The sequence below is a fragment of the Lissotriton vulgaris genome, chromosome 9 (assembly GCF_964263255.1).
Source record: "Lissotriton vulgaris chromosome 9, aLisVul1.2, whole genome shotgun sequence".
In the NCBI taxonomy this organism is placed as follows: domain Eukaryota; kingdom Metazoa; phylum Chordata; class Amphibia; order Caudata; family Salamandridae; genus Lissotriton; species Lissotriton vulgaris.
In genome coordinates, this window is record NC_141697.1 from 68,859,489 (window position 1) to 68,883,577 (window position 24,089).

The window sequence follows — 24,089 nt, forward strand, 5'->3', positions numbered from 1 at the left end:
CGTGTACCTACGGTAAACTGCAAACATGAAAGCCTATGCTGGCTTGGTTTAAACCAAACAGGACGCGGGTGACCTGCACTGTCAAGGACTGTTTCAATGTATAGGAAAAATACAATGCAGGATCAGTGCAAAGTACACTTAAGCTAAAGAAATGCAGGTAAGATGTGGCTGAGATGGACGTGCAAACACTGGTGAAACCAAAATAAAACAAGCTTTTCCAAAGGCAATAGGATGTGCCTCTTTTGTTATTTGTTGATGTGTGAGGTATGGTATGAGCTTTGAAATAAAATGCGAAATGCAAGGGAAGTAGCAACACAAACAATGGCTGGCTTAAAAAAGTATTATGATCTAGTGAACACTGCACTTTTTATAGGGGGTGGTAGAGGACGGGATGGATAGTGGTAGGTAATAAGTAAGGTGGATAATGGGTAGCGTGATAGTAAATATTCATTGTGTTTAGTGGAAAGGACTGTGTCATTTTACTTATGAAATAATTTTATTTAAATTGATGAAAATGCAAATGGTGCAAATTAATTTAACATCCACATGTAAAAAAGATTCATGCAATTTCCCCTGTAACATTGCAAGCAGAGAAAGGTGGGATGCATTTTTTCTGGTGTCTAAGGAAATGGAATGCAACAGAGTGAGTGTGTCTAACAGGCAAGCAGCTCCCCGAATGTGATAACGTGCGCTTGAGCCAAGAAGAAATGCCATTTGTTTTTAGAAGTACAGCAAAAGTGTGTCCTTGAAGCTCATTTTTTGGCGCAAAAAAGTTTAACTTCAAACTTAGGCTTTGGGTGAGGTGCATTGCAAATAGTGTTTAAACCTGTCTGACTTAACAATGAATGGCAGCATTGTTCAAGGTGGAATAAAGGTAAGGAATGTAAAGGTTGCCCTCTTGGTTGCTTTCTGGACACCCATAAGCTTAAATAAGTGAAGGGTAACATCTTCCCATGTACCTTGCACACATCCTGTGTTTTTGCAGTCACAACTAGTGTTCAAAGCTGTCCAACAAAAGAATTGAGAGGCAGCATTGTTCGAGGGGAATAACACTTAGGGTGTGCTTGAGACGCAGGTACAAACATTGTGTTTAAGCTGTCTAACTTAACAAATGAAAGACAGCATTGTCCAAGTTAGAATGAAGGTAAATAAATAAGGGGAAACATCTTTTACAACGCAACTTTTACTCCGCACTACCATTACGACGCAGCTATTACAACGCAAGTCGTTACAACGACTTGCGCTGGGGGGCGCTGTAGGATAGGGAATAGTTTAATTTTCTATCCAAAACCTTCCCTACTATCCACGGGGACTGGAGTTGGAATAGAAAATTAAACTATTCCACTATCCAGGGCCCCCCAACGCAAGTCGTTGTAACGACTTGCATTGGAAAAACTGCGTTGTGATGGCATGCGGAGTAAAAGCATGCGTTGTGATGTCATACATCCATAAATAAGCCCTCACATGAAAGGACTCTTTTGTTTGAGATCAGAAATGTGCTTTCCATACTGCTTTCACTTGCAATGTTAAGGGGGCAGATGTGGAGGGCGGGATTATTCTGTTCTTAACAAATCCACATTAGTTAATTTGCACCACAATCGCAAGACATTGTGGCGCTGCCGGGACTTGAATGGGGCACATAACAAAGCACAGAGTAATGCGGGGTCTTGCTATCTGCAGATGAGTGGCCTTTTAAGCTGGGGACCCCATAACATTGCATGTGATGAGAGCGTTGGCAGCATATTTTCTTATCCCAAAGGAAATGGAATGCGACAGAGTATGTGTGTAACAGGCAAGCAGTTCCCTTTGTGTGATAACGTGTGTTTGAGCTACGAATAAACACTCATGTGCAACGTCCCCTCACAGTCACGCCTTAAACACATAAACCCGGGCACACAAAAATTATTTAAAAAAACCCACAGTAAGAACAGTGGTGAAAACTAAATAAACAAGGGTGGAGGCACTGCAATAAGAAGGCGGAGGAACAAGCAAACACAGACAGACAATAGGATGGAGCAGACACCCGAGCCAACTAGGAAAGGTGCACTCTGTAGACTGGCTCAACACAAAGAAAAAGATAGGTTCCAAAAGTGCAAGCAATGTAAGGACACAAGTACCAGGGCCATGCTCTAGGGGATGGTCACATGCAAGAAGAGACGAACTGACGAGCAGGAAGCAAGCAATTGAGAGAGGCTTTAAGCCCACCAGTGGTAGGTAATCAAAGGGCTACAAGCCCAGTAACCGTAAACAAAATGCCTTGAAGAGACAGCGCATGTGCTGTCTATGCCACACCTCAAAATGCAGTGTCTGTGCAAAGTACACTTCAGCTTAAGAAACACAGGAAAGGTGCGGCCAAGATGCAATAATAGTGGCGAAAGCTAAATAAACAAGCAGCTCCCACAAGAAAAGCAATGGAAGGACACAAGTACTTGGGACATGCTCCGTGGGAAGGCTCAGCAGGTGAAGCCATCATGCGCTGACCACATAGGCATATAAGAGAGACAGTGAAGCCAACCAATGAAATGCAATGGGTGGGTGGTAAGCCCACTGATAGTAAACAAACGTCTCAAAGAGACAGTGCATGCACTGTCTGGACGATACCCAAAAATGGCTAATACCTGCCCCCAGGCTATTGTTATAGCTTTTGGGGCCTGGATTAGTCCGAATTTTGTCACACTTGTAGGAGTAAAATGGTCAGCATTTTTGTTTGTAGTGTCTCTGGCAGTGCAGGCAATGACAAAGGGTGGTGCAAGCTGCAGCGTCCTCCAGAGAAGGGCGACAAATTAAGCACTGACTGAACACCAATAAAAAGCCTTAATGCAAGCCAATGGCACCCTCCTATTCTTTCTGTTTACACAGCTGGACATCCCCAGTAACACCCACATATTTTGGAATAGGTTATGGTGGGACAACTAAATGATTACCCATACAAGTTAGGAGTGATTTGTTGTGGTCTGATGGTAAGCATAATATTTTATGTTCTTTATTTAATACACAATACAGCACTTCTACCAATGCCAAGCACTGAAAACAACAAGTTGTACTACTACCTGCTCCAAGGAAGTCATTGTGGTGTGTTTTCAAGAATAGAAAAAGCCAAAGCACCTCCAAAAATTTCAATCCAAGAATTCACATTCCTCTTCAGATCCAGTATTTTTGAAATCTTAGTTCCAGCCTTTGCTGGTCAGAAGTCTCTTGAATTCTTGGCTAATTAATTTTAGTCTTGAATATCTCTAAGTCTCTCCGTCCAATGCATCTACTGAGGTCTGGACGGAAACAAACTAGATTCACTGATCTGCCTCCTGTTATCTTTTGTGACTTGTAAAGAAGAAAGCAGGATGAATTTGCCTGGCACTTCACCTAACCAGTGACTTCCAAATTTCCATGTAGTGACCATCGCCTCCCAATATTTTAAGCATTACAGTATTTGGACTTCCTAACAATTAAATGACTTCCAGTTTTTTAAGCATGACTTTTTAGGACTCTCATCCTGATTTCTGGTGGATCTGGTAGCATCGTGTCAAGCATACTAATACACATTTAATACGTTCCATAGTTGCCACCCTATAGTAGTATCTTGTCCAGCTTACTAGTATCGTAGAGGAAGCGCCAACCTAGCGCTCTCCCGTGTAGGCACTTACTCCACAAATCAGAGAATTGCCCATTACCTCCCAACTCTTAATCAGACCTCGAGTTCTGGTGACTTACCTCCCAAAGGACTTGCCGATGGCCGAAGGTCGGGCCTCGTAGTAGTACTGCTTGTACTCGTCCATCCACACCTCCGCGGTGCGCTTGGTGTTCCTGTGGACCAGAAAAGACATTAAAACAAAGCCCCAGAAGAACCGCCAGAGACACAATGGGTACATTTTAGCATCCTCAAGGAGCAGACATGGGTTTGGATTCTTTCATGCCTAGGTACTCTTTCCTGATCCCATAGCATCCGAAAAGCACATCACTGAAAGAGACTGGCCTAGAGAAAATCTAATAATCCAGGTGCAATTCAAAGCCTGCTGCAGATGTCATGTCCTTGAACACCCTGGAGTTTCTTCACTGACTCATCTCAAAGTGGGTAAACAACATGACAGGCCTCCAGGGAAAGCAAGGTTTTGGGTTAGAGATACTGAGCTCTAACCAAAACAAATGGAAGTCACTGTGCAGTTTACACATTCCTGTTGATGTCTGTTCTGGAATACTGTGTTACATAACTGGAGACAATGTCTAGTGTGTTGTGTCCAATTCTGCAGCCTACACCCGGATTGTCGAGGCCTCTTCTGCACAACTGCGGAAGAGGTGTGGCACAGCGACTAGGGTGACTGACTCCGGAATCTGGGGCTCACGGTTCGATCCCCGGCACCGGCGGCAGATTAGCCCAGCACCATGTGACTCTGGGCAATAGCTTGCTTAATCTTCCTTACGGGTAATTGTGCGCTTTACAAATGTGGATTATTATTATTTTAATGATCACATCTGATGTATTTTATACATTGCTAGGGGTTACCTCCAACACATTCTGTCCATGAGGTACTGTCTGGCATTGTGTCCAGTTCTATATGCCTCAGCTAGATTACTGTACTCATTCCTGAAAGACACATTTGGCATATTGTGTTAAGCTCTAGAGGGACATTTGAAATGTAGAGCTCAGTCCTTGAGGCACCTCTGGCATATTGTTTCTTGTTTGAGAGGACACATTGTAAGTATTGTGTCACGTTCTGTAATCCTCTTCCAGGAAATTATATCCAGGCGAAATCTGGCATACTGTGCTCAGTTCTAAAGGCCACATGTGGTGTATTGTGTAAAGTTTGCGGAGAAGGAGAAGGGCAAGAACAGATGGGCTCGAGGTGTGCTCCCAGCGAAAGGAACTACTCGCCTGTTCTTGCACAGGAGCCTCAATTTTCTTAAAATATGTCACTACACTATGAGTAGACCATTGTGTTGGCTGTCATGGAAGCACAGCAACTGAAACACTTTTTTGGCAGAGCAGAGGTATGTGGCTAAATGGCTCATTTTCTTGGAATACCAATGCAATTGACCCCTAGTGGAGCTGAAGCGTCACTGCGACAAAACCTATGAATGGACCTCTCTATTCATCATAAACATAGACCATATTTCTAGCTGCCGCTCCATAGCTCAACAACTAACGTACAGTGGGTGTAACAAGGAATCCAAAGATGACAATTAGAGCATTAAAAAACTGCAGTGAAAAGAGTGCATCCAGATGGTCTCAAAAGGTATGGGACTTGCAGAATGTCTCAATAGAGGTCAACACATACTTGATGTAGGTCAGCGCATTTCCCTCTGGGAATTCGTATGGGTGTCGCTTCCGGAACACGTGGCCCACTCGGCTACAGGGCAGGATCTCCAAGCTGCCTCCACACATCCATACCCGGAAGGAGAGTTCTACAAGAGAAGGGAAGTACATAGAAAAAGTGAAACACTGAACAAAAAGGATGAGGATTAAGGAACACTAGTAGTCCTTGCTAATACAGTAATAGGTATGGAAATTTTAAAAGGTATCCTCCTGTTTGTGCAGGGACAGTGGAAATAATATTGCAGAGGTTAAACTTTATTGCCTCTGGATGCTACTTGGCTTATTCTATAGCATTTGTGAATCTATCTATCTATCTATCTATCTATCTATCTATCTATCTATCTATACTATAACTTGTTCCATAAATTAACTATAACTGGAGCCCCCACCATACTGAGTGCTTTCATCAATTATGTCATTTCAGATGCTTACGTGATGTTATCAATTGTGTCATAGAACATGTAATGATTGATGTAATATTTGAGGTAATTAGAAATGCATTGTGAGGGCACAAGTTATCGTTACTTTATGGCACAAATTAAAGTTAATATAGATAACTATAACTGGTGAATTTCAGTGCTTTTCCGAGTTTAAAATGTTACTTTGTTACTGAAATTTTCACCTAACTATAATGTTACTTTAACCTTTGTTTTTCCAGTGAATTTCTATTTTTAACAGTAATATTTCATTACCATGCATAAAGCAAGCACTCTGCTTTCGGTCCTGCGTAGTTTGGGGTTGGTGACAGGACCGGACTTGCTCCCAGGCTCTGTAGCCAACCCTATATAGGCAAACACCCCCAAGAAAGCCTTTGGCTGTGCAAGGCTTGGGGCTGGTCGCATAGCCTGGCCTGTGGCCAGTTCCTGTTTCCAACTCTCCGTGGACAGCCACCTCCTTGACATGTATGGCCTTCTGGCATGTGCAGCGTGTTGTTGGTCTCGAAGGTCCTACCTGAATTGAGGCAGACTTACTGCCTTTGTCAAAGACCCACAACACAAACATATAAAAAGTGAGCCTATTGGCTTTAACAAGGGGTGTGCATATCAATATATATAAAGCACCTGCATCCCAAAATTACCAACTTATTTAATCTAATGTATAATACAATAATAGGTCTTTCTTTTGACATTTTTTTCAGCCCATTAAATGCAATCATAAAGACAACACAAGAGTGCCTCACACTCCAGCCAGAAGAGCTTTAACAAAATATGGTAAGTACTCCTGGAATCATGGATTTAATGACACAACAGACTTACTGTTTGCTCGGGGGTTGCTACACTCCTTGCAGCCCCCCACAACATTAAAAATAAATGCTTGGTAATGGCCTTGCCCTTGTAAATATCCCTCACGGATGACCTGACAATAACCGGACGCACTTTATAGGTTATTGTACATAATACTACAACACTAACCTCACACTGCACCCCTTTTAACAATACCAGCCGCGGCCTAATTAAAAGTTTTTTTCTCCCCAGAGCCAGGTATTTTTTAACTATCACCATCACCACCCCACCACTCACATATAATACCCCACACACTTTAAACACATAGTTCACAGGAAGTGCTCCCACATAGCCGTAGGTCGCAGCACGCCACATCCCGTAGAGGGGTGCGAAGACCCCAATGATGAAGCATGACACCAAGGGGCCTGTTGGTGTGTGAGGGGTATTTAACCCCTCCCGTGCTTGTGACGGAACCGTTCCGTAATGAGCCTCGGGTGGGCTGTGCTGATGACGGAACGGTTCCGTCACGGCCCGCTCGCCGCACCTGCGCGGCGCGAATTCTGTGCCTGCGCGGCACGTTCTATTGAGCGGGCGGGGCCGTGACGGAACCGTTCCGTCACAAGCACAGCTCACCCGCGTGCCGTAACGGAGCGGTTCCGTCACGAGCATGGGTCCGCCGCACGGTCCCCCCACACCTTAGCACTGTGGCGGGATAGCCGCAGCAGTAAAGGGGTTAAACAACACGGTCTGCTCCCCACCACAGTAGGGACCACCACTAAGCCCCGAGTGGATTCCAATTAGTTTATTTAGAAATGCCCAGGGAGACTGAATGCACTGTTCCTCTCCCTCCCTCCTTTGTTATATAGTGTTGAGTAGTGTCCATAATTTTGATAGCACCGAGAACCGTTCTCACCTCGAAGCTCCTACTATTATCGTTACTTATGCTTACAGTCTGCGCCGTGGGGACGTCACGTCCTATTGCCGGATTTGTGGGAAGTTAGCTATTGGTTTGTGGGAAATCATGGCGCTCAACGCAAGTGCGGATTGCTCGCACCGTGTCTCAGTCTGCTGCAGTGAATCAATGACCCCCCTTGCCTTGGGAAATTCAATTTGCGAGGGAGACGAAGTGACCACTGTCACTGGAAAGGACTCACTGAGGAGGCGGTCGGCAACCCAAATTGCTGTGCTAGCTCGCAGCCTGATCCTGCCCCACATAGTCGACTCTCTGTGATTTGAAAAGTAAGTGACACAGTCTGCTGTGGTGAGCGCAGACACCGGAGTGTGTATGTTAATTAAATTACAAATTCAGGCGGTGCGCGATTAGGGAGCTGTCGTGTTACAGAACTCACTGTAACTATTAAAGTCAGACCACCGTTGCCCTGCACGTACGTGCACGCATGGTTTCCAGTTCTTGTTAGTGAGTGCAGCCAGCTTCTTGGCGGCCGAGCTTGGTGCTTGATAAAGTGTTTCCTTGTATCATAGTCATAGGTAAAAGACATTGTGGGCACTAATTAGATAGCTGTGATAATTAACAATAGTGTACAAATCTAGGCTGACTCTTAGAATATATATATATATTCACTGCCCACTGCTAAACTCGTCCCATAATGCTTTGCAGGGCCTTTGGTTGGGATTGTATTTTTGCCCATAACTGCTTGGGGTTGTCCTAAGAGGATGGGACCACCACCGAATTGTTCAGCATGATATGCTCTTTATGTTCAAGGCATCTGCTCGGTCCTCTCCCTAGGTTAGGGGGAACCCCAAAATCATCACTTCTCTCATTGCCTGATATTTTTCATTTTCAAACTTCACTTTTGTGAATTGGTTATATGCTTTTTATTTATTTATTTATTTATTTTGAGTCTTATATAGCGCGTGGTTACCCTTGGGCGTCCCGGCGCTTGTCAAGGAGTCCGTCGGACCAGTGCGAAGCCAATCCAAGGTGTTAAGATGGGAAAAGGTGTGTTTTCAGAGACTTCCGAAAACAAAGAATGCATGTCTCACGACGCAGTTTCAAAGGGAGCGAATTCCAAAGGGTGGCTGTATGCACCGAGAATCTTCTACTTCCAGTGCGAGCTTTGTGAACTCTGGGGACCTGCAGCAAGAGTTTTTGATCAGAGCGAAGAGCTCTGTTGGCTTTATAGGGCACCACAAGCTTCCTTAAAGAAGGAGGACCTTTCCCTTGAAGGATCTTGTGGGCAGTACAGAGAGCCTTAAACTTGACCCTCTCTCTTACCGGGAGCCAATGCAATGTTTCCAAGGCGGGCTTAGCTGATTGTCTCCTTAATGTGTTAGTCAACAGCCTAGCAGCAGCATTTTGCACCTGCTGCAGCTTACTAAGCGTGGCTTCCGGAGCGCCAAGGAATATGGCATTGCAATAATCAAGCCTGTAGATAATTAGCCCCTGGATGAGTAACTTCCTCGATGGCAAGGGGTGGAGGGGCAAGACTTTACGGGCTGAACGAAGAAGCCCAAAACAGACCCCTGCCGTTTTCTTGGCCTGAGTTTTAAAGGAGAGATCCTGCTCCAGCCATACTCCCAAGCTCTTGATCTCCTGCTTGGGGCTGGGGAGCTCCCCCAGGCAGCTGGGCCAAAAGGTCAAGGGGAGAAAGGGAGTCTTGTGCCCTAACAGCATTATCTCCGTCTTGGAACCATTTAGTTTAAGCGACGATTCACACATCCAGGTGTGTACATTAGTCAGGCATAGGCGCAGCGCGTCTGGGTTCTTCTCCAGTTGAGACAATGCGACCACCAGCTGGGTATCGTCAGCATAGCTGACAATTTTTATCCCAAGAGGGGCCACCACATCCTCCAGGGGGGCCATATAGACGTTAAACAACGTAGGGCTCAACGAGGAGCCCTGTGGCACACCGCACTGGAGGGGGATAGATGGAGACTTCCCGCTGCCTTCCCATACCTGATAGGTACGACCACACAGAAATGACCTAAGCCATTGCAACGCCACTCCTGTGACCCCCGCATTGGACAGCCGTTGGATCAACACGTGATGGTTTACAGTGTCAAAGGCAGCCCTGAGGTCCAGGAGGATCACTGCCACTGACCCTCTTGAATCCAAAATGCTCCTTGCTTCCTCAACAACTGCCAAGAGGGCGGTGTCTGTGCCGTGCCCTGGCCGAACGCCCGTTTGTGAATCTCTCAGCAGGCCACTGGATTCCAGAAAGACGGATAGTTGTCGATTAACCAGTCTTTCAGCGATCTTACCAAGACCCGGCAGCAGAGAGATGGGCCTGAAGTTAGCCAACTCTGACGAATCCAGATTGGGTTTCTTCAGAAGAGCCTTTACAACCGCTCTTTTCCAGCTCGGTGACACCACACCCTGGGTAAGGGATGCATTAATCAAGTTCGCTATAGGGGCCGCAACCACAGATGTTACCTGTTTCAGAAATCTCATTGGGGCTGGATCCTCTGGTGAACCACTCTTCATGGATCCTAGCTCCTTTGCGACCTCAGCTACAGGGATTGGACCAAAGGCATCCAGGCGGGCGCCTTCTCCTGCTGTCTGATTGCCTGTCTGTGCAGCCTTTATGACTTGGGGCAGGGCAGCTATGATGTTTTCGATTTTTAGATGGAAAAATTCTGCTAGCTCTCTACACTTCTCAGCAGGATTATCCTGAGTCGGTGGGGGCTCCGGGATTTTGAGGAGTTCCTTTACCACTGTAAAGGTCTCTCTCGAAGAATTGGAGGCACTTTTTATCCTATCTTCAATGAATTGCGCCTTAGCACTGCGAAGGGCGTTTTTATATATTCTTATTGCGGTGCGATATTCATCCCGGCTTGCCACCTCCCAGTTTTTTCACCAGGTTCTCTCCAGCCTCTTACATCCTTTCCTAAGGATGCGTAAGTCCGGCGAATACCAAGGGGCGGAGCCCATCCTTTTACCCCTCTTTGCTACTCTTTTTTTGGGGAGAATGACGTCCAGGGAATTGGTTATCCACAGCTCAAAATCCGTATCAGCTGTAACCGGATCCGCTGCTACAGGGGGGCATGAGCTCTCAAGTCTCGCGATCCAGTTATCGACTGATAACCTGGACCAAGCTCTCTCCAGAGTACAAACTCTCGGAGAGGGGGCCACTCTCGGGTCAGCCTGCAGACTGACCGGGATCAGGAAATGGTCTGTCCAAGGTAACGGACAAACGGGCAGAGCTGTAAGGTATGGAATATTTGAGAAGATAGGATCAAGAAGGCGACCCTTGGAGTGGGAGGGTCCCAGGTTTTTTAGATTAAGATTATAGGCTTTAAGGTCACTCAACAGATCTGCCGCCACAGGGTCCGTTGGTTCGTTAAAATGGAGATTCAGATCTCCTAACAGCATGAAATTAGTCGTTGAGGAAGCCAACTGCGTGACTGTTTCCATCAGAGACCCAACAAAACTCCCCAAGACTCCTGGTGGACGATAGATCAAGATGACTGACACAGTCACCGTAGGAGAAACCTGTAGAGAGAACTGACAGCTCTCACAGTCCAGTACGTCACTGTTCTGCGCCTTACACACCAATGTATCTCTATATATAATGGCAATGCCGCCACCCCGCCCCTTAGGTCTATCAAGATGGTATATCAGAAAACCAGGAGGAAGGGCTCGAACCATGTCTGCGCTTGAGCTGGCAGTAATCCAAGTCTCCGTCAGGAACAGGATGTCCAGTTCATGATCTTGTATCAGGAAATTAATTTCCAGAGCATGACACGGGAGAGATCTACAATTAAGCAGCGCCATTAGGAGGGTGCTTTTTCCCTTATCTAGTTGCGTGGTGAGGCATGTCTTGCAGGCAGTGTAAGGTGAAGAATCCGGCATGTTAGCATGTAAAGTTGCTTTATCAAAGCATTTGTGGTAGCAATTTAGTAGCGGACTCCGCTACGTGGAAGTTTTTGCCTGAATTCCGTGTTTTTATTGGCATGTGCAAACTCCGCGGAGTTCATTGCACAGAGTTAGAAAAAACATTCAAAAACCATAGAAATTCCCCAAAATACAGGGATGTTCTAGTTAGGACATAGAATGTAATAAACATTAGAAATTCCCTCACAAACAAAGGTTACAGGGACGAACATACGGCCCACAATGCACTGCTTACGACCTCACATATTGCATCACTCATGACGTCAATGATGGCATTTCAAATGACATCACTGATGTCATCCACCGAACTGCTCACATACCCACTCACACCCCTATACAACTTCTCATACACCCACCCATACTCACACAACCACTCACATACCCATTCAGACCCATACCACTCACACACCCACTCATCTATAGAGCCACTCACTCACACACAGCCACTCACTCACCCACTCACTCACCCATACAGCTACTAATACAGCCATTACTCACTCACACAGCCAGTCACACACCCATTCACTCATCCTCACAACCACTTACATACCCATTCACATATCAACACAAGCACTCACATGCCCGCTCACTCACCTGTGCAGCTGTTCATACAGACACTGACTGTGTAATACAGGCACTCACACACCCACTAACTTGTCCATACCCACTTAAACAGTGACTCACTCACCCATTCACTCACATACATGTCCAGTTACTCACCTATACAGCCACTCAGCCACTCACCCACCCATACAGCTGCTCACACACCCACTTACTCAGCAATACAGCCACTCACACGGCCACACACCCACCCATACAGCAACTCACAACGCCACTTACTCACCAATACAGCCACTCATACGCCCATACAGCCACTCACACACAGATGAACATGGTTACACAGCCACTCAGAAGATAGATATAGCTAGTATCACTCATCAGAAGTACAGAAAAAGTGTCAGAAATGTTTTGAAAACACTTACACTAACTGTATGATGTCATCAGTGATGTCATTTGAGATGCCATCCGTGATGTCACTGACCATGTCATGAGTGATGTAATATGTGAGGTCATAAGCAGTGCATTGCGGGGGTGTAAGAGAATCCGCCGGTCAGTTCTGTGGTCTACAAGGAATCTTTTAAGCAGCAAACCTGCGACTTGTTCATCAAAACTTACTTCCCTGTTGTCGAGTGGACTTGAGGCAGGTGCAAAAGAATGGAGACAGAACTTGATATGAATAAAAAAGCACTTCCCTGAGAACTCACAGCCCCAGAGAGAGATTATTCTGTTTATATTAAAGATTAGAGGAGCCCAGAGTCCTCTGATGTCCCTTTGATGCTGGGCATTACTGGAGAAGGCCGTCCTGAGACCCCGCTCATGGTACAGTTGAAAGCGGGAGGCGGGGGAGCCTGTCTCCTATGTGTCGAGTCTCTCTCGAGATGATCAGTAGATGTAATATATGTCTCTTAATAATTCATGAAGCCATCTTTGGCTTCAGCTGCCAGCGAACTTTCTGCTTCAAAGCGGAAGCGGGGCGCCTCCGGCATTCCTGTGAAGTCCTCAATTGGCAGTAAGAGCTGTCAAGTGTCACTCATGCAGAGTGACATTGGCATACGCGGGACCAGAAAAAGACATTATTTTATGCGCTTTGGAAACCCATGGTCTTATGCTCAATGCATTTCAGTGAGAATGACACACCAGTAATTTGTGTCTGTTATATCCACTTATTTAGACACACCTTGTCACTCATTTCGACCAATGTCACTCGCTTCACATTAACAGTCTGCAATGTGCCACCATCAAGGCCAACACAAAATGTGTTATTTGCCAATGAAATCATGTGTTCAGAGGGCATCAGGCAATACTTGATGTCTGGGTAACGAGATGGCAAAATGCTGAATTATTTCAAGTGTCACATCATGTTGAGGGAACGCAGGTGAAGATGAGTACCAAAGGCGTTCAAATTGTTAATTCAAATGTCTGGGAAAAGTTGGAATTAGTAATTGTGCACTTGATTAAATGAATGCATAACTATTCTTTAAATCCACTTGCAACTCTGATACAATCATCTAGTAAACATACAACTTGCATGAAAAAATCTCTCGCAAACAATAGACCTTGAAACCTATGTTAGTCAAAAGAAAAAGCCTTGAGAATTGTAAAGGATGTTCTGCTTCTTTCTCTTAAAGAACATCCATTGAAAATAAACAATGCTTTTCCCTAAAAAGACAACATTTTGCAGATATTCTTCGTTGTACAGTTTCACATTTCCATTTGAAGTTTCAAAATATATACAACCCCTTGCACGCGTTTGCATGAAATATGCAAAGAAGAGCCCATCAGTTTTTTACATTGAGGGTGGACAGAACTCGTGGAGGTTTACTCTGTGGAATTCCACGGAGTTGCATAAAAACTCAGCAAGATTCCACGGAGTTCCGCGAGTGGCAGAATTTCATCATGTCGCGCTGCTCCTGGAGCTTGTCTGTGCTATAAAATCAGCGCGAATGGCCCCCCTCAAACCCAGAGTGCGTTGCTTCTTTCCGACGCTCGAGTAATTTTTCTGTGTGAGCAGCAACTTTCTCAATGCAAACATTAGTGTCCTGCTACAACCGTCTGCGTTGAGAAATTGTGCCAGGACTCATCCTAGCCCTTGATTTACAAACTGGTGCTCACCAACTTAACGTTGGTGAGGCTCGCTTGAGAAAATTTCCGCCAGACAGCAGTTCGCTTAGTTTTTATGGAACTCCGCACTCCAGGCTGAGCAAAGAGTGGGCAAAACTCCATCGACGCTGCAGAGTTTACAACAATAAAAGTAAGAGTTTTATATAGCGCAAACTAGACCCGAAGATATCGGGTATCAGAGCTTTTACATAGTCCAGTTTTGTTACATGAGGACACATTCATTTTTGTTAGGCACGGGGAGATTAAGTGATTTGCCCAGAATCACAGGATGTTGAGCGTCGTTGCCGAGACTCGAACCCGGTTCCCTAGCTTCGACGTTGACCGCTCAAGCCGCTACATCCTCTCCCCAGTTTACTGTTCTCCCCAGTTTACTGCCCAACCCCTACTATTCACCCACTTCTGGAAGCAGCCACCTTTCCCTGAGTCCCAAGTACCCTAGACGAAGCATGTCTAGAAATGCAGGGGCTTAGTGGGTGTTTTATGCCTCCCCATTCTGCCTGGGGCATTTGTCCATCCCTCACTCTCATTGTGTGTGTGATGCAGGGAAACAAAGCCCCTCCAATTTGTAGTACAATGCTACTGCCTGTCCGGTGCTTGCTGAATCACAGCACATTTACCGAAGGTTACCAATGACTTCATGTCATCAGGGTCGCAATATTTCATTTCAGGTTTTCTTTGACAAACCATGTATACATTTGAACTTCAGTCCTGCTGGTTCAATTGAGGTGAACCAGGACTACAAGTCCCAGAATTCATTATGTTGTTAAATGTATGCCCATTACTGGATCATGGTGTCCCCTGGTAACCTTAGCTTCTTGGTTTTGAATGGGATTGAAGCACATCTCCTTGAAGCAGATAATCAGACATTCATGGTTGTCATCACCTGATACTTGTGAGGGCGGCTGGAAGGGTGAGACAAGACACTGGCAGCCTAAAATCCAAACATCATGGGCCTCGTTATATCAACTTATATTGCTTCAAGGCGATTGTGCACCAACTATTCCATGCAAAAAAAGACATATGCACTGACCATTGTAATAACATTTTTACACTGGCCGGTCGAGCAAAGGACACACTAATCTTCCAGGGAGATCCCATATTTTTTCTCACAGTCTCAATGATGCTGGTTCTGGCGTGGAATCTGCCAGAAATTGGAAGAATGTCTCCACATTTTTCTAAAAACCATGCTAGTCCCCAAACTCTCCCTGAAAAGGCTAAAAAAAATACTAATAGGGTCAACATATTGACAATGTCGCATTGACTACTGTTAAATGCATCATAGAAGATAGGCGATTATGCAGCCATGCTCTCCTGACAAATTTCCAAATACACCCCAGCCTTATCAATATTTAAAAAAAACATCAAAGTGATGGTTTTAATTGATCTGTGTGTGTTTTGAGCCCAGTGTGACGCTCACCAACCAACCACTGAATGTTGGCCCATAAGAAGTGGATCCATGCAAGAATTTCAGAAGATCCACTTGAGAAATTTGCCTACAGTGAATATGAGTGGAGTTCGCCTGCACAGTCAGTGGTTGCTATGAAAATCTGGCACTGACCCAGCGCTCGTGGACCAGCGTTGAACACTCTTGTCCGGAAGAGCAGAGATCGGTGTGATATGCGGCTCCTTCTGTCTGACCATGCGTGTGAGCAGGACACGGCTTCTGAAACAAACCACCACCTACCGAAGTTCTCTCCACCCCAGATATCCATCTGCACGTCATATTTTCCAAGATGGTTAAACCAGGACTTGTCAATGACAAAAATTCCCCCTGCGATGACAGGTGTTCTGCAATCAAAAGAAGAAAACGTACAAATTACTGGAAAATTGGCAAAGGTAGTCATAAAGAAGAAAACAATTATAAATAAAATATCAAAGCTTTGGTGGATGTGGACAGCTTGGGGTTGTTGAAGAAGATGAACATTCATCCTCTGAAACAACGGGTCTCAGTAGAAACGTCATGGGTCATCGGACCTTAACCACTTCGCTGCAGGGCTAATTCCCCCGAGATGCGGGGGAGAGGCTGCGCGCGGCGCCGCAGAGCTTGTGACGAGCTTGGCTCGTCATGCTGCACGGTGGCGCTGGGCTCGTGACAAGCGCAGCTCGTCACGACTCCACCCACTTAATGGAACGCCCCACACAGGAGGGGAATTATCCCCGCGCGGGAGTTCCGCTGCAGTTATGACGAGTTCAGCTTGTCGTGAGCACAGCGCCACTGTGCCTCAAGTGTTAAAAGTGGTCCACATGTTTCCAAGGTGGATTTCAATCAATCAATCAATCAGGAGTTTGTATAGTGCAGCTACTCACTCGTGAGGGTCTTAAGGCACTGGATTTAGAGTGGAGGGTTAGTGGCCCCACTTCCATAGACCTAGTGTCAAGTCGTTGGGGTCCACTCAGGATTATTTTTATACATCAAAAACAAATCCCCAAAGAGAGGGCTGGTTCTGAGAAACAAACAATCAGTGGCCCCTTCTCCTAGAAAAGATTTGTCCTCGAGGGGGGTCACTGAATATTTTTCCCGCTTGGGAACGCCACGGCTTGTAGGCTACTCCTCTGAAGGAACAGTATGTATTGAGAGGCCTCCATAGGGCTTTCTGCTGCATCGACTGGACAGGTCTTACAGGCAGGTGGGCCACTGAACCATTGGTTTCCAACAGCAGGCCGAGAAACTGAGAAGTTTCTGATCTCTAAATCAGGCAGGTGGACCACAGGTTTGGTGGGGTTTCGTCAAACTCCAGGTGAGGGCTTCAGACCAAAGACCAAAAGGAAAGAGGATTAATCATAGGCTATTCCTTATCTATAACAAGTTATTGAGAGCCAGAAAATAGGAATCCAAATACAGAAACATAATTAACCTAGGATTTATTGTTCACCTGGAAAAACAGATACATCAGTCCCAGGAGAGGCAGTGACACGCTGGCATTGTTCAACTACATGCAGACATGCTCTTACACACCCAAAGAACACAGAGGAACCAATTTTCATCAAATACAGGCACAGCATAAACACAGCATCTTAAGGACCAATGCTGTACCTCACCTTCAGAATGCAGGTTTCAAAGGTGTGTGTTGTGATGTCCAAGGTCAGGGACATATCAGGCTCAGGGTGGAAGGCCACTGCTTGAGCTAGGGTCTCCAGTGACATGTCACACCCAAAGTAAAGTCCTGCTTTCTGAAGTGGGACATCCAGTGGCATGACCAGCGCACAGCCCAACCTCTTCAACCAGGGCTTTGATGGCATCCCGGACTAGTGCCACCATTGCGGTTTCGTGCCCAAAGAGGAAGTCACGCTTTCTGAACCAGGACTCGAGTGAACCACCATGGTTCAGTCATGCCTCCTGAACCAGATCTCCCAGCAACACACCCATGACCAAAACATGCTTTCTGAACCAAGTCTCCCAGTGACACACAAAGCCCAAAGTCATACCTCCTGAACCAGGGTTGCAGTTACACACCAAGCCCAAAGTCTTGCACCTGAACTAGAGTTCTACTTACACATCATGCCAAAAGTCGGGCCTTTTGATCCAGGGCTCCCAATGCCTTGTCATGTTCAAAGGGGCAGTTGTGTCTACTGAACCAGGGCTCCAGTTACACACCATGCCCAAAGGATGCCTCAACTAGTGTTCCAGTTAAACGCCATATCCAACGTAACACTTCCTGAACCAGGACTCCCTTTGTCCACCCTGGCAAAAAATAACACATTCTGAAACAGGGCTCCCAGTGACACACCAGACCTAAAGCATGCCTCCTGCACCAGGGCTCCCAGTGACACTCCATGCCTAAAGCATGCCTCCTGAAGCAGGGCTCCCAGTGACACTCCATGCCTAAAGCATGCCTCCTGCACCAGGGCTCCCAGTGACACCCCATACTCAAAGCATGCCTCGTAAACCAGGGCTCCAGTAACACACCATGCCTAAAGCATGCCTCCTGAACCAGGGCTCCAGTAACACACCATGCCTAAAGCATGCCTCCTGAACCAGGGCTCCCAGTGACACTACATGCCTAAAGCATGCCTCCTGAACCAGGGCTCCAGTTACACACCATGTCTAAAGCATGCCTCCTGAACCAGGGCTCCAGTTACACCAAAATGCCCAAAGTCATGCCTTCTGAACCAGGGCTCCAGTGACACACCAAGGCTAAAACATGCCTCCTGAACCAGGGCTCCAGTTACACACCATGCCCAAAGCATGCCTCCTGAACCAGGGCGGCTCCCAGTGACACTCCATGCCTAAAGCATGCCTCCTGAACCAGGGCTCCCAGTGACACTCCATGCCTAAAGCATGCCTCCTGAACCAGGGCTCCAGTTACACACCATGCCCAAAGCATGCCTCCTGAACCAGGGCGGCTCCCAGTGACACTCCATGCCTAAAGCATGCCTCCTGAACCAGGGCTCCCAGTGACACTCCATGCCTGAAGTATGCCTCCTGAACCAGGGCTCCAAATACACCAAAATGCCCAAAGTCATGCCTTCTGAACCAGGGCTCCAGTGACACACCATGCCTAAAGCATGCCTCCTGAACCAGGGATCCATTTACACGCCATGCCTAAAGCATGCCTCCTGAACCAGGGCTCCAGGTACACACCATGCCTAAAGCATGCCTCCTGAACCAGGGCTCCCAATAACAATCCATGCCTAAAGCATGCCTCCTGAACCAGGGCTCCCAGTGACACTCCATGCCTAAAGCATGCCTCCTGAACCAGGGCTCCAGGTACACACCATGCCTAAAGCATGCCTCCTGAACCAGGGCTCCCAGTGACACTCCATGCCTAAAGCATGCCTCCTGAAGCAGGGCTCCCAGTAACACTCCATGCCTAAAGCATGCCTCCTGAACCAGGGCTCCAGGTACACACCATGCCTAAAGCATGGCTCCTGAACCACGGCTCCAATTACACACCATGCCTAAAGCATGCCTCCTGAACCAGGGCTCCAGTTACACCCCATGCCTAAAGCATGCCTCCTGATCCAGGGCTCCAGTTACAAGCCATGCCTAAAGCATGCCTCCTGAACCAGGGCTCACAGTGACACTCCATGACCAAAGCATGCCTCCTGTACCAGGGCTCCAGTTACACCCCATGCCCAAAGTCATGCCTTCTGAACCAGGGCTCCAGTTACACACCATGCCCAAAGTCATGCCTTCTGAACCAGGGCTCCCAGTGACACTCCATGACCAAAGCATGCCTCCTGAACCAGGGCTCCAGTTACACCCCATGCCCAAAGTCATGCCTCCTGAACCAGGGCTCCCAGTGACACTCCATACCTAAAGCATGCCTCCTGAACCAGGGCTCCCGGTACACTCCATGCCTAAAGCATGCCTCCTGAACCAGGGCTCCCAGTGACACTCCATGCCTAAAGCATGCCTCCTGAACCAGGGCTCCAGTTACACACTATGCCTAAAGCATGCCTCCTGAACGAGGGCTCCAGTTACACCAAAATGCCCAAAGTCATGCCTCCTGAACCAGGGCTCCAGTGACACATCATGCCTAAAGCATGCCTCCTGAACCAGGGCTCCAGGTACACACCATGCCTAAAGCATGCCTCCTGAACCAGGGCTCCCAGTGACACTCCATGCCTAAAGCATGCCTCCTGAACCAGGGCTACAGTTACACGCCATGCCTAAAGCATGCCTCCTGAACCAGGGCTCCAGGTACACACCATGCCTAAAGCATGCCTCCTGAACCAGGGCTCCCAGTGACACTCCATGCCTAAAGCATGCCTCCTGAACCAGGGCTCCCAGTGACACCCCATGCCTAAAGCATTCCTCCTGAACCAGGGCTCCAGGTACACACCATGCCTAAAGCATTCCTCCTGAACCAGGGCTCTAGGTACACACCATGCCTAAAGCATGCCCCCTGAACCAGGGCTCCCAGTGACACTCCATGCCTAAAGCATGCCTCCTGAACCAAGGCTCCCAGTGACACTCCATGCCTAAAGCATGCCTCCTGAACCAGGGCTCCAGGTACACACCATGCCTAAAGTATGCCTCCTGAACCAGGGCTCCAGTTACACACCATGCCTAAAGCATGCCTCCTGAACCAGGGCTCCAGTTACACTCCATGCCCAAAGTCATGCCTTCTGAACCAGGGCTCCAGTTACACTCCATGCCCAAAGTCATGCCTTCTGAACAAGGGCTCCCAGTGACACTCCATGACCAAAGCATGCCTCCTGAACCAGGGCTCCAGTTACACCCCATGCCCAAAGTCATGCCTTCTGAACCAGGGCTCCAGTGACACACCATGCCTAAAGCATGCCTCCTGAACCAGGGCTCCAGTTACACACCATGCCCAAAGCATGCCTCCCGAACCAGGGCGGCTCCCAGTGACCCTCCATGCCTAAAGCATGCCTCCTGAACCAGGGCTCCAGGTACACACCATGCCTAAAGCATGCCTCCTGAACCAGGGCTCCCAGTGACACTCCATGCCTAAAGCATGCCTCCTGATCCAGGGCTCCAGTTACACACCATGCCCAAAGTCATGCCTTCTGAACCCGGGCTCCAGTTACACACCATGCCTAAAGTCATGCCTTCTGAACCCGGGCTCCAGTTACACACCATGCCCAAAGTCATGCCTTCTGAACCCGGGCTGCAGTTACACCCCATGCCCAAAGTCATGCCTTCTGAACCCGGGCTCCAGTTACACCCCATGCCCAAAGTCATGCCTTCTGAACCCGGGCTCCAGTTACACCCCATGCCCAAAGTCATGCCTTCTGAACCCGGGCTCCAGTTACACCCCATGCCCAAAGTCATGCCTTCTGAACCCGGGGCTCCAGTTACACCCCATGCCCAAAGTCATGCCTTCTGAACCCGGGCTCCAGTTACACACCATGCCCAAAGTCATGCCTTCTGAACCCGGGCTCCAGTTACACCCCATGCCCAAAGTCATGCCTTCTGAACCCGGGCTCCAGTTACACCCCATGCCCAAAGTCATGCCTTCTGAACCCGGGCTCCAGTTACACACCATGCCCAAAGTCATGCCTTCTGAACCCGGGCTCCAGTTACACCCCATGCCCAAAGTCATGCCTTCTGAACCGGGGCTCCAGTTACACACCATGCCCAAAGTCATGCCTTCTGAACCCGGGCTCCAGTTACACACCATGCCCAAAGTCATGCCTTCTGAACCCGGGCTCCAGTTACACACCATGCCCAAAGTCATGCCTTCTGAACCAGGGCTCCAGTTACACACCATGCCCAAAGTCATGCCTTCTGAACCCGGGCTCCAGTTACACACCATGCCTAAAGCATGCCTCCTGAACCAGGGCTCACAGTGACACTCCATGCCCAAAGCATGCCTCCTGAACCAGGGCTCCCAGTGACACTCCATGCCCAAAGTCATGCCTTCTGAACCAGGGCTCCAGTTACACACCATGCCCAAAGTCATGCCTTCTGAACCAGGGCTCCCAGTGACACTCCATGACCAAAGCATACCCCCTGAACCAGGGCTCCAGTTACACCCCATGCCCAAAGTCATGCCTTCTGAACCAGGGCTCCAGTTACACCCCATGCCCAAAGTCATGCCTTCTGAACCAGGGCTCCCAGTGACACTCCATGACCAAAGCATGCCTCCTGAACCAGGGCTCCAGTTACACCCCATGCCCAAAGTCATGCCTTCTGAACCAGGGCTCCAGTTACACACCATGCCCAAAGTCATGCCTCCTGAACCAGGGCTCCCAGTGACACTCCATGCCTAAAGCATGCCTCCTCAACCAGGGATCCCAGTGACACTCCATGACCAAAGCATGCTTCCTGAACCAGGGCTCCCAGTGACACTCCATGCCTAAAGCATGCCTCCTGAACCAGGGCTCCCGGTACACTCCATGCCTAAAGCATGCCTCCTGAAACAGGGCTCCAGTTACACACCATGCCTAAAGCATGCCTCCTGAAGCAGGGCTCCAGTTACACCAAAATGCCCAAAGTCTTGCCTTCTGAACCAGGGCTCCAGTGACACACCATGCCTAAAGCATGCCTCCTGAACCAGGGCTCCAGGTACACACCATGCCTAAAGCATGCCACCTGAACCAGGGCTCCAGTTACACACCATGCCTCAAGCATGCCTCCTGAACCAGGGCTCCGGTTACACCAAAATGCCCAAAGTCATGCCTTCTGAACCAGGGCTCCAGTGACACACTATGCCTAAAGCATGCCTCCTGAACCAGGGCTCCAGGTACACACCATGCCTAAAGCATGCCTCCTGTACCAGGGCTCCAGGTACACACCATGTCTAAAGCATGCCTCCTGAACCAGGGCTCCCAGTGACACTCCATGCCTAAAGCATGCCTCCTGAACCAGGGCTACAGTTACACGCCATGCCTAAAGCATGCCTCCTGAACAAGGGCTTCAGGTACACACCATGCCTAAAGCATGCCTCCTGAACCAGGGCTCCCAGTGACACTCCATGCCTAAAGCATGCCTCCTGAACCAGGGCTCCAGGTACACACCATGCCTAAAGCATGCCTCCTGAACCAGGGCTCCCAGTGACACTCCATGCCTAAAGCATGCCTCCTGAACCAGGGCTCCAGTTACACACCATGCCTAAAGCATGCCTCCTGAACCAGGGCTCCAGTTACACCCCATGCCCAAAGTCTTGCCTTCTGAACCAGGGCTCCAGTGACACACCATGCCTAAAGCATGCCTCCTGAACCAGGGCTCCAGTTACACCCCATGCCCAAAGTCATGCCTTCTGAACCCGGGCTCCAGTTACACACCATGCCCAAAGTCATGCCTTCTGAACCAGGGCTCCCAGTGACAAGCCCAGTGTAAACAGTTCCTTCACATTGCATAGGTGGGTAGCAAAGCTCTCCTCTCCTGGTCGGTTTGGGCCACGAGACCTCCTCTGCAGCACATAGTGATTGCCATACGATCCCCAAACCTGTTACCCCAGAAGGCCAGTGGCGTAACGAAACTTGAGGGGGCCCCCCTGCAAAGTACATGAAGGGCCCCCCCCCCATTCTTCGTGCCAGTCTAGAGCTCTCAGGTCAGCGACCCGCCATACTGCAGGGGATGCCGAGCTATTGTTACACCACTGTCACCAATACAGCCGTTATAAGTAACGCTGGATGGTGGAGGTAAAGGTTGGGCTTAGTCTGCCAGCAGGCCCTGCCATCAGTACGGTGGGTTTCCTGATGCAGACTCCTGTCATGATATACAACATCGGGCCCACTCATCGTTCAGTTTTGACAAAAGTGCATCCACTGCTCCTTCTCGTTTCTGTTTTAAAACATTAGACAATGCGACAATGCAGTATTTCAAAAGCAGATGTAACTACAAAGAGCAAATTTTGATAATACATTTTTATCAGTAGACAATAGCAATCTTAAGAGGCATTGTATAGCTTCATGCACACTTTGACCCCAATTCCATTATAGTCTCTCTCTCTCCCTCTCTCTCTCTCTCTGTCAATCAGTCAATCTATCTCTCTCTGTCATTCAGTCTCTCTCAGTCAGTCAGTCTCTCTCAGTCAGTCAGTTTATCTCTCTGTCAGTCTATCTATCTCTCTCTTTCTGCCAGTCTCTCTGTCAGTCAGTCTCTCTCTCAGTCTCAGTCAGGCTCTCCCTTTCTGTCAGTCAGTCTCTCAGACAGTCTCTCTCTCTCTGTCAATTTCTCTCAGTCAGCCAGTCTCTCCCTCTCAGTCAGCCAGTCTCTCTCTCAACCAGCCAGGCTCTCTGTCAGTCTCTCTTTCTCTCTCTGTCAGTTAGTCAGTCTCTCTCTCTGTCAGTCTCTCTCTCTCTCTCTCTCTTATTCTCTCTTAGTCTCTCTCTTTCTCTTAGTCTCTGTCTTTCTCTTAGTCTCTCTCTCTCTTTTAGTCTCTCTCTCTCTCTTAGTCTCTCTCTCTCTCTCTTAGTCTCTCTCTCTCTCTTAGTCTCAGTCTCTCTCTCTCCACTCTCTCTCTCCACTCTCCACTCTCTCTCTCCACTTTCTCCACTCTCTCACTCTCTCTCTCCACTCTCTCGCTCTCTCTCTCTCTCTCTCTCTCTCTCTCTCTACTCTCTCTCCACTCTTTCCACTCTCTCCACTCTCTCTCTCCACTCT

General features: G+C 48.1%; 1 protein-coding gene across 1 annotated transcript in view; it reads right to left on the reverse strand.

Annotated features, from left to right (window-relative positions):
• GALNT16 (polypeptide N-acetylgalactosaminyltransferase 16) overlaps positions 1 to 24,089 on the reverse strand; it is a 512,323-nt gene that overhangs the window by 24,051 nt on the left and 464,183 nt on the right. The window contains exons 9-11 of the mRNA XM_086937043.1: positions 15,753 to 15,856; positions 5,271 to 5,397; positions 3,709 to 3,801 (exon numbers count right to left, since the gene is read on the reverse strand). Coding sequence (XP_086793169.1) covers positions 3,709 to 3,801; positions 5,271 to 5,397; positions 15,753 to 15,856 — 324 coding nt within the window. The remainder of the gene's footprint in view (positions 1 to 3,708; positions 3,802 to 5,270; positions 5,398 to 15,752; positions 15,857 to 24,089) is intronic.